This window comes from Engystomops pustulosus, chromosome 3 (genome assembly GCF_040894005.1).
Source record: "Engystomops pustulosus chromosome 3, aEngPut4.maternal, whole genome shotgun sequence".
Lineage (NCBI taxonomy): Eukaryota > Metazoa > Chordata > Amphibia > Anura > Leptodactylidae > Engystomops > Engystomops pustulosus.
The window spans coordinates 79,994,304-80,006,568 of record NC_092413.1 but is presented as its reverse complement, the minus strand read 5'-3'; the positions used below and the strand labels follow the sequence as shown (position 1 = coordinate 80,006,568).

Sequence of the window (12,265 nt, the reverse complement as noted above, 5' to 3'; positions counted from 1 at the left end):
TGAGGGGAGATTTATCATTAGGCAGGATTTTGAGCAGTTGTCTATGTGTTAGGCCCCTTCCACACCCCTTCCAGTGTCTCAGTTTTTCATGCACATTTTCAATGCAATTTCAGTGTGTGAAAAGGACTCAGGTCTGAGCTCTATCTTTTCTATGGCAATTGATGCTTGAAAAACGCATTGCACTTGCATTGACTTGTATGGTGCATTTTTCCCGCGCTTGACTTGCAAAAGTAGAGCATACTGAGATTTAAACGCACGTTAAAAAAAACGCATGTGTGTGGATGAAAAAAAATGCAAGTCTGGAAAAGCCCTGAAGTCTGAAAAGCATTGATTACAATGGGTCAGAGTGCCATGCAAGTTCTGCGCATCAAAAGCATAGAACTTGCATTGCACTCTGACTCATTGTAATCAATGGTCATTTTTTTTCACGTGCACATGTGCATTTTTTTCTCTACTTTTGCAAGTCACGCACATGAAAAACGCACCATACAAGTCTATGGTGATGCATCTGAGACACATGCAAGTGCAAGGCGTTTTTCACGCATCAATTGCCATAGAAAAGATAGAGCTCAGTCCAGAGTCCTTTTCACGCGTGTTATCTGCGCATGAAAAACGCATTGAAAATGCATTTGAAAAACTGACACTGAACAAACTCTGACTGAAAACTGATTGCACTCTGATGCAAAATGTCAGTTTTTCACTGACCAAACCCTGATCGCACCCTGATCAGACTCTGAAGTGAAGGGGCCTTAAACTGGATGGTTTCCATCAGTCTGATCTTTTGTCTGGAGTATGTCAACTGTGAGTGCTCTATGCGGATAGACTGCACATATTAAAGGGGTTGTCCGAGAGTTATGAAAAAAAACTAAAGGTGGCCGGAGGGGGCTGCTTAAAAAAATAAAGATCTACTTAACTTCTGGCACCCTCCGGTGTCCCACGCTGCTGTCGCTCCGGTCCGGGCGCCATGTAAACAAACATGGCCGCCAGAGCAGCACTGGACTCAGCTTCCGGCCGGACCCGACAACCATCCGGCCCGCATACACAGTGCTTTTAATAGGGACGGGTAGGCTTCGCCGGCCGGAAGCTGAGTTTACATGGCTCCCGGATCGGATCGACAGCATAGAGGGACACCGGAGGGCGCCGGAAGGTAAGTAGATCTTTATTTTTTTAAGCAGCCCCCTCCGGCCACCTTTAGTTTTTTTCATAACTCTCGGACAACCAATGATGTTTTTGCACAGGAAATTCTTTAATACCTCAAACATAAAATTGAGCAAAAGCTTTAAAATGGAGCAAAACCTTCCCCCTGTAGTAGCAATGGACCCAAAATACAGGTTACAGGTAATTTACAGGTTTCTATAAAAACAGGTGAAGCCAATTTCACTGATGAAGACAACGGGAGGATGGATATATATGAACATGTCCCTCAAGACTTGGGTCAACATTCACTTAAGCATTATCATAGTATATAAGGCTGGAAGGAGACGCAAGTCCATCAAGTCCAACCTTTAAGAATTAAATAAATGTTTTATCCCCATAACCCGTGATATTTTTGCTCTCCAGAAAGGCATCCAGGCCTCTCTTGAACATGTACATAGAGTCCACCATAACAACCTCCTGCGGCAGAGAGTTCCACAGTCTCACTGCTCTTACAGTAAAGTACCTTTGTCTATGTTGATGGTAGAATCGCCTCTCCTCTAGGCGTAGAGGATGCCCCCTTGTCCTGGTCACAGGCCGAGGTATAAAAAGATCTTTGGAGAGATCTTTGTACTGTCCGTTCAGGTATTTGTACATTGTAATGAGGTCTCCCCTCAGTCGTCTTTTTTCTAAACTGAATAATCCCAAATTTTTTAATCTGTCAGTGTATTCTAGTTCCCCCATTCCCCTAATAATCCTGGTTGCTCTCCTCTGCACCCGTTCCAGCTCTAATATATCCTTTTTATACACTGGTGCCCAAAACTGTACACAATATTCCATGTGTGGTCTGACCAGGGATTTGTATAAGGGCAAAACTATGTCTTTATCATGAGAATCTATTCCTCTCTTGATACATCCCATTATTTTATTTGCTTTAGCAGCAGCCTCCTGGCTCTGGTCACTAAAATTAAGTTTACCATCCACCAATACCCCCAAGTCCTTTTCAGCTTCAGTTTTACTAAGTAATTGACCGTTTAGAACATAATTATACTTTTTGTTTCCATGGCCCAAGTGCATAACTTTACATTTATCTACATTAAACCTCATCAACCATTTCTCTGCCCACTCCTCAAGCTTCCACAAATCCCTCTGTAATGCTAGACTATCGACCTCAGTATTTATTACTTTACACAGCTTAGTATCATCTGCAAATATTGAAACTTGACTGTGTAAACCCACTACAAGGTCATTAATAAAAATATTAAAAAGAAGTGTCCCCAATACTGACCCCTGTGGCACTCCAGTGGTAACATCAACCCAATCTGAGAATGTGCCATTAATGACGACCCTCTGTTTTCTATCACTAAGCCAATTACTTACCCAAATACACAGATTTTCTCCTATTCCCAGCAGTCTCATTTTATATACCAACCTTTTATGTGGCACGATGTCAAATGCCTTTGAGAAGTCCAGATATACAACATCCACAGCGTCCCCCAGATCCAGTCTTGAACTTACCTCCTCGTAGAAACCAATCAGATTAGTCTGACAGGACCGATCTCTCATAAACCCATGCTGATGCTGGGTTATAAGGTTGTGCACAGTGAGATACTCCAGGATAGCATCTCTAACAAACCCCTCAAATATTTTCCCCACCACAGCAGTTAGACTCACGGGTCTGTAGTTTCCAGGATCGCTATTTGATCCTTTTTTGTATATTGGTACCACATTTGCTATGCGCCATTCCTGTGGAACATAACCAGTCCTAAGTGAATCTTCAAATATTAAAAATAACGGTCTGTCTATCACCGTACATAGTTCATGCAGAACCCGGGGGTGTATGCCATCTGGCCCAGGTGATTTATCTATCTTAGTGGTTGCGAGGCGGCGCCGTACCTCTTCCTGGGTTAAACTGTTGACATTATAAAAAGAATTAACATTATTCCTCATTGTGTCTTCCACCAGGGGATTTTCCTGGGTAAAGACAGTTGAGAAGGCGACATTCAGTAGATTGGCCCTTTCCTCATCTCGTTCCACCATGACCCCCATGTTATTTCTAAGGGGACCCACACTCTCTGTTTTTAGTTTCTTATCATTTATATACTTGAAAAATAATTTGGGATTATTTTTGCTCTCCCTGGCAATATTTCTCTCAGTCTCTATTTTTGCGGCCTTTATCTGCTTTTTACAGGATTTATTTTTCTCTCTATAATCCTGTAATGCCTCATCACTACCTTCACGTTTTAGCACCTTAAACGCTTTATCTTTCTCGCTTATTGCTTTCCTTACAAGACTAGTTAGCCACATAGGGTTTTTCTTGTTCCTTTTATGCTTTTTCTCATAAGGTATGTGTTTCTCACAGGACTTTTTCAGAATATATGAGAAAAAGTCCCATTTTTTTTTGGGGGGGGGGGGGGGGCTTTTGTCTTTGAGAACATTATCCCAGTCTATGCCTTTAAGGTCTTCCTTATGGGTGAGTTTGTACACACTATTCACAAATTAATATTGTTTAGCATTTCATTATATAGTATTTATATTTATTTATATATTATTAGTGTATATTAGTAAGAATTTTATAGTCCACTTATTTTGAACATGGGCCTTGGCCCCCTGTAGTCTTTGGGACTCTTACAGTCCCTGTACCCTTAGGCTTGGGATTTTTACAGTCCCCTTACTTGGCTTACACATGTGTTTCCCTTTGCTTGTCACTATAATAATATTTTTCTTCTTTTATATTATGTTACCCACCCTTAGAACAACTACAAGTCCAACTATATATACAGTGGTACAATGAATTTTGCATCTTCTCAAGAAACCCCCTACAATTAGAAAAAAACATCTTTTGGATAATCATGGACACCGTTCCGTATCTGAATGAAGTAAGTAATAACAGAAAATAAAAATTTTACTTTGATAAATGTGGTGTTGCACATTCTGTGGTGCATTTTTAACGCCACTGCGTGACTTTAGAGATTTTTCCTCGCAAAAAAAAGGAAAAAAGATGTTTGTGCAAAAATTTGCGACACTTATACGCCAAGAAGCTACATAGGACTAATGATAAATCTCCCCCATGGTTTCTAAGTGTGCAGTGGCATCCAGAATCCTTAAATGGAAGAAGTTTGGGATGACCAAACCTGGCCGTCCAGCCAAAAATAAGCAATTGTGCGAGAAAAGCCTTGGTGAGAGAGGGAATGAAGAACCCTAAGATCACTGTGGCTGAGCTCCAGAGATGCAATAGAGAGAAAGTTCCACAAGGTCACCTATCACTGCAGCTTCCACCAGTCAGGGCTTAATGGCAGAGTATGCTGACAGAAGCCTCTCCTTAGTGCAAGACATATGAAAGCCACATACAGTTTGTAAAAAAAACACATGAAGGACTCCCAGACTATGAAGAATACGATTCTTTGGACTGATGAAATGAAGATCAAACTTTTTGGTGTCAATTCTAAGTGGTGGCAGCATCATGCTATGGGGGTGTTTTTCAGCGGCAGGGACAAGATAACTGGTCGCAATTGAAAGAAAGATGAATGCGGCCCATTACAGAGCTATCCTGGATGAAACCCTCTTCCAGAGAGCTCTGGACCTCAGGGTGCATTCACATGATGCCTTGCATTTTTTGATGCGTTTTTGACACATTCCAAAGCCTTTAGCCTAGATCACTTGCTGAGGTTACATTGCGTTTTAACAGATGCAGTGGAAACGCAATGTAACCTTGGTACGTGATCAAGGCTTAAGCCTTTATAATGCGTCAAAAACGCATCAAAAAAGGTAACACATCGTCTAATTGCGCCCTCAGACTGGTTCACCTTCCAACAAGACAAAGACCCGAAACAAACAGCTACAATGCACTTTGCACACAGCTAAAAGCACTTTATTCATGCTGCAGAAGTGTGGTATATGCCACTAAATAAACATGGCACAAACTCCAACTAAGCTCTTACATGCCCCTTTAGGTGCACATTTTTCTGTCTTGTCGTACACAGTCTTTCAGACAGAAATCTGACCATAGTCACACAGGTGCACGGCTCGTTGTATCACACAGATCTGATTATTCTGTGATATTAATGAGCCGTGCACCTGTGTGACCATGGTCAGATTCCTGTACGTTGGAATTATAGAAGCTTTCTATAGAACGACAGCAAGCAGAGATCTAGAAAACAGAAAGGAATTGAAATATATTGTAAATTGCATAACTTTTTGTTACACAATAATTTATTATTATCTTTATGTGTGGAAACAGGAATACCCCTTTAAGCACTTGTGTTTTGTGGCTTGCTGTCCCAGGAGCAGGTTATGAATACAGGTGTAAATGCTGTGGAGAAAGTAGTATGGAGGCCGCAGGTAGCCCGTCCCCAGCATCTGCCTCCCTCTCTCAGGGTGACTATGTGCATTACAAGCTGTGCCCAGCCTCTCATAAACCCACATCAAACAGGCTGCCCTCTCCATGTGCGGGAATATGGAGGCAGGCGGCTTTTATGAGCGGCGCCCCTGCCCCTCGCCGCCACATAACAGGCGTCCTGTGTTGTGCTGCTGCTGCAGGAGGCTGCGTTTTATACGGCGCTGAAGTTACTGAGCCCTGAACACAAAACCGTACGATCAGAAAGCAACTTGTGCACAGCAGCGCGTTCCTGCTGCCGCCAGTGAGTGTCAGTCAAGGTGTGTGCTGTAACCCTGCAAGCTGAGGCACAGCCTCCCGGCCGGGAGGAGGGGGACCGCCGCTCACCGCTTCCCCACTCATTGAGCACAAGCCACACTGCTGCAGCACGGAGCGCTTCTCCGAGCAGGCTGCCTTATATAGCGCTGCCAGCCAGGCACAGGCTCCTCCCAGGGCAGCAGCTATTACCGGGCACCACCGAGGCGGGCATGGAGTAAGTCGCAGGGACTTGTCGCTCAGTTACATTGCCAGGTGTGTGGATGCCACCTTCCTGCCCGAGCTGTACTATGCTCACCAGTGGATGTGCTGCAGATGAAGGGCAGCGGTAGGTACAAGGATCTGATGTGAGGACTGCTGCTACATACCGCTCACTTCTGGAAGGACTAAGGAGCTACTTACCTTCTCCTGAGAACTGGATGTAAATTGTACTCCTTCAGATTGTCCCTGATCCCATCACATCATGAGCTCAGTGACAGGAAATAAAGAGAGGATCCCAGTCACCTCCAGGAGCAGGAAATATGGGGTAAGACATGCCATTATACCAGCCAGTGGGCATCACACTGCTAGAGGTGTATGCTGTGTCACTGATCACCTATACATCAGTATATGTACCAGCCAGTGGGCATCACACTGCTAGACGTGTATGCTGTGTCACTGATCACCTATACATCAGTATATGTACCAGCCAGTGGGCACAACACTGCTAGACGTGTATGTTGTGTCACTGATCACCTATACATCAGTATATGTACCAGCCAGTGGGCATCACACTGCTAGAGGTGTATGCTGTGTCACTGATCACCTATACATCAGTATATGTACCAGGCAGCGGGCACAACAATGCTAGACATGTATGTTGTGTCACTGATCACCTATACATCAGTATATGTACCAGGCAGCGGGCACAACACTGCTAAACATGCATGTATGTACTCCTAGAGGTGTATGCTGTGTGACTGATCACCTATACATGTACCAGGCAGCGGGCACAACACTGCTAGACGTGTATGCTGTGTCACTGATCACCTACATATCTGTATATGTACCAGGCAGTGGGAACAACACTGCTAGAGGTGTATGCTGTGTGAGTGATCACTTATACATCAGTATATGTACCAGCCAGTGGACATAACACTGATAGCGGTGTAAGCTATGTGACTGATCATACCTATATATCAACATATGTACCAGCCAGTGGGCACAACACTGCTAGAGGTGTATGCTGTGTGACTGATCATACCTATATATGTACCAGCCAGGTGAGCACATGCCATCACACACATACCCATCATATTACACTGCATATAGCAGCCAGCATGCACATAACAAGTATCCATTCCTAAATCACTATACATAGCATCCAGTGTGTACAATACTTTACACAGTACAGCACTTAAATATGAGGGATCATATGTATATATCCTAGTGTATAGCAGCCAGTTTGTACAGTGCATTACATAGCTCTACACTAATATATGAGGGATCATATGTATATATCCTAGTATATAGCATCAAGTGTGTACAGCACATTATACAGCGCTACACTAAAATGTGGCTGATCATAGGTATATAATACTGTGTATAGCAGCCAGTGTGTACAGGACGTTTACACAGTGCTACACTGATATATGACAGATCTATGTGACTGATCATATGTATACATCAGCATACATGCCAGACAGCCTGCACATTACATCATGCAGAGATATAACAATATATGACTGATCATATATAAGCATTAACATAAGATCACATAGAAATGCACTATAGACATAGAGTATAGATATAGAGTATATAGAGAATCATTGCTCATGTCATCTCGGTGCATTTGATAGAGGTGAATTGATATGTGACTGGGGCATAAATCACCATGTATAATATTACATAGACGTGCACCAATATATTATTAGTCTCTTATACATACCAGTCAATGACCAAACTATAATATGCTGCATGTCATAGAAGTGGGCAATTAATATTATGAACTTTACAGCCAGCACATAAAATGTCTATGCACTGGTACTGTGCCAGCCAGTGGGCACATAAAATGCTCATGCACAGGTATTATACCAGCCAGTGGGTATCTAATGTCTATGCGCAGGTACTATACCAGCCAGTGGGCATATACATTGTTCATGAACAGATATTATACCACACTGTGGGCACATAAAATGACTATGAACAAGTACTAGAACAGCCAGTGGGCATACAGCATTACACTGATATTTTATGTATGTATTTAGGTGTTAATGTGTAATATATTGTATTGTCTCTTATTGTCAAATTGTAAATAACTACACATGAAAACAGAAAATTTACAAAATCTGTGCTAAAAGGAAATAAAACAAATGCCAATGTTGTTGGCACAGATTAATACATGAACAGGGAATATCCACATTTGGCACGTGGGGGTTATAGTCAATACTAACAGATGCTTTATGATGGATACACATTGGTCTTTTATTGAGACATGTATGTGCAGAAAGCTGTCATTGCCCCAGACATTTGTAACATGTGATGTATAACAGAAGACACGACTATCCCTGACAAGGACTATGCCAGATAAACATGAGTGGTCACATTGATAACTGTCTATAATATTATGATAGTCTTCCTCTGGAAAGAAGAACATCTGTGCTATATAAAGTACACTTTCCATATCCATATGGTGTGTATTGGAAATGATTTCTTTAATACTTTTAATTTCACGTCATTGAACTTGATGGAATGAAGAACCTGGGTATTTATTCCAGAATCAATTCATCTCTCCAGCCAGGAGCCTCATGGGCATACTTCTACATTACTGTCTAGGAAAAAAAACATGATGAGATCTATGTTTCTTACTTATAGCAAAGACAGAGAGCAATTTATGAGGAAGAATTAGCTATTGTCAGAGGTGTCTACTTGTCCTCAAAGACAAGATGACACAGGGACAGCACTTATCTTTGTAGACCTGCACCTAGATTGTGGTGGTGGCAATTACAGGGTATGTGTCCACAGATCCCATGTCATCCATGGCAAGAATGTCAATTACCGGCAGAACACAGATTGTCCACGTTATTTCCAGGGAATTCATCTCCATTCCATGTAACTACATATCTGAGGAATATTATCTGCATTGAGGAGGAGCTGTGTTTCCTGCAGGATTTCTGCTCTTGATGAATCGGAGCTTGGGTTGAAAGCTAAATTAGGAGGATTAGAGGGAATTATTGAAGTGATCATATTAAAATTGAAGCGTATAGTACTGTGCAAACACGGTACATCCCTATGTCACATAAGAATGCAGGGAGATGATCAGGGTAGGACGATATGATAAGTGTATCATTGTTCCATCAGCACGGCACACAGATGGGCATATCAGTGCAGAGAAGAGAGAGAAAGGGACATAAAATGCACATGTTGGCAGCTTGTGTCTGATTTAATGTTTAATTCCTGCACAGATCTTTATAGACTATAGGTAAATCCAATAAAATATTCTCATCTGTGGTCACGTCATGTCCATGACAATATCACTATGGCCCAAAGTTCTACCTCTATGCTTGCCTTTCCGCTACATTTTGATCCCTATGCAGATCTCTGCTCCATTTCTTTTGTCTTTTTGCTGTGTTGCCAAAGCATATGACTACTGAGGCTCTGTGCAGTATCTGTATAGAGAATGACATTCCTATATGAGGATATATACGTATGTCTGTTGTACAATGGCATTTTAGTCATTGCTATATTTTAGATTTCATTTTGCGCTGGCATTACAAGTGCAGTTTTTCCGGCATTTGTGGCCACTGTTGTCATTCTGTGCCTTTGTTCATAATTGTAACACTGGCAGATTAAAGGGGTTTTTGGGGACCATGATATAATATCAGCTACCCCCAGCACCACTGTAGACCAGCTGTTAGATGAGGCCTCAGGGTATGGATGGTATAGTGCCTGAGCTTGGTAGAGCAGTTCAGTCCAATTCATTTCAATGCGTCAATGAAAGCGATGTCACAAGCGTCCAACGTGAAGGGTTAGTAGATTAGTTGCGCTGTTTATGGCAGTCTGTATTCTGGTAGTGCAAAGCACATGGGCTGCAATAAACAATAATCTCTGCTGTCCCCTATAATATAACTTTGTGGAATAAAACTTCTGTATATACTGAAGGCTACATAGACATAAAAACTGTGAGAAGAGGAAAGGCTTTGAATTAAGGGAAAGGGAATGTAATACTCCCCATACTGGTCACTCTGTGTAAAGTGAATCTCTACAATGAGTAACATTGTTGTATATAACATATATACACTATAATTACTGTTAGTCAATAGGTTATAAAATCCTGTTGTGTTATAGTCACAGAAACCTACATAACTTTACTGTGGATCATTGTGGGATCCAAACCCACTTTTACAGATCATGACTCCAATAATACATTATATTAGCTTCCTACTAGGCAAGTGCCATAAAATTTTTGCCTACTTTTCTATAGGTCAGCAGAGTATACAATTAGTTGCCTATATTCTACAGACTTCCTACTTGTCTTATTTCTTTGTAATATACGCCAATAAGCTTTTTCTTGGATGGAGGCTGCTCCCATCATGGCCAGATGCTTGTTCTGTAGTGAGGCTGCAGCAGGTGACCTCTGAACCTCCACCGTCACCGTGATGTCTATCACCAGTGCTACACAACATTGAGGTACAGACTTTATAAGACCTCATAAAAATTATAAAATGTATTAAATCTGGGAACTAGAATTTAGCAGCAGGTCTAGTAGACTGCCAGCAAGGCCTCCATTGATCAGACTTGCTTTTCATATCACATCGGATGCTTGTCAGATTGAGATTTGGGGGATTTGGAACTAAATTAGTTTAATTTATATGGCCTTCGATAGACCATCAGATTTCCTCCTTCCCATAGAGCTTCTTAGTGCTTTCTTAGGTAAGCAATGTGTCTAGAAAGAAAAATAAGAAAATATTACATTACAGAGCAATAACATGGTTAGACAGAACAATAGGAATGTGGACCCTTCTCATAAGAGCTTACAATCTATGAATGGTCTAGTCTTAAAGGGGTATTCCCATAAAGACAAGTTTCTTAACTTGTCTCAGGATAACAAAATAACACATTCTCTAATTCACTGTTATTTACTAAAATGCAGAATTTCACAGGTATAAGCACTACCTGTCTCTATCAGTCCTGCTGCACACAATTTCAGTTTCCCCTAGTCACGACCCTGTAACTTCCGACTTCTTGGATTTCTGTGTGACAGAGGTGCTGCTGAGTTTCTCTCTCTCTCTCTGCTGCCTGCACTCTAGCCCCGCCCCCCTGCAGTCCAGGACTGGCTCACTCAGCCTGAGGAGAACTACAAGCTACGGACAGATAAGTTCTTTATCTGAGGAGGCACAGCAGGAATGTACATCAGATGTAGTGTGTTGTGGAATGACACAATGTAGGAGAGCTGACTGTGTCATTGTGTGCCATAGGTATCTAATGGATCTCATCTCATCTCTGATCTGTTTCATCTCTGTTTCTATGTGTCAGATACTAGTACAGTGTTCAGAAGGTAAATGAAAGTGTATATAAACCTGTACCCTTATATTCTAACCACATTGTCAGCTCACAGAACTAGATGGATTATAATGTGTTTGCTTAGGCAACGTGTTAACATCACTCTGGGATTGAAATTTGCGAATTTTCTTTCATGGGAAAGCCCTTTTAATGTCCTTATGCCAATTGCAGGTGCTTATGGTGATGGATTGAGGTTATCATGAAAATTGTGTTGGGTCTGGTTCTATTTATAGTGTCCTGACACCTTTCGGTAACATATTTGCAGTATATACTACATTAACTAACTCAGACATCAGACCTGTAGCGTTATGAGCCTTGGGCAGCCATCGCCCATTTGCTGCTGTATCAGTTGTGCCTTTGTAGACCACCTTTGGTAGGTACCTAATGCGTATCGAGAACACCCCAGACTTGCATTTTTCACAGTCTAGCAATGATAATTTGACCCTTCTCAATGTTTCCCAAATCATTGTACTTTCCTACTATACATCAACTTCAATAACTGATTGTTCATTTTCTGCCTCATAGTTACCTCAATATCATTTGCGTCAACTGATGGTTGATCCCTGTACTAGTTACAGTAATGATGGCAGTTGTTATAGAGAAATCCATGCAAATATTATACATTCCCAATTCTTTCCAGGAGCTTGTGGTCCCTTATCACAGCATAATTAAGGCTCTGTACGCTATAATTACAATAAGTGGATTAGCTATGGATATTACAAGCTCTGACACTTGACATGAGATATTTCAGGTTGTTTGGTTAGTTTGTAGCAAGTGTGCACAGACTCCATTCAGTTGGTAATGCATGTGAATGAGGTTTTATAACCTATTCACGAAACGTGGTTTGGAAAAATGTGCAGCATATTCATTATTTCCATTGATTCCATGCTGGAAATCCACTGAACATCAATACATCTAATCCATCTATGGCACGACGTA

General features: G+C 41.6%; 1 protein-coding gene across 1 annotated transcript in view; it reads left to right on the top strand.

Annotated features, from left to right (window-relative positions):
• Positions 1-5,642: 5,642 nt before the first annotated feature.
• Positions 5,643-12,265, top strand: part of KIF26B (kinesin family member 26B) — a 214,700-nt gene continuing 208,077 nt past the window's right edge. The window contains exon 1 of the mRNA XM_072141195.1: positions 5,643-6,311. Coding sequence (XP_071997296.1) covers positions 6,249-6,311 — 63 coding nt within the window. The 5' untranslated portion in view covers positions 5,643-6,248. The remainder of the gene's footprint in view (positions 6,312-12,265) is intronic.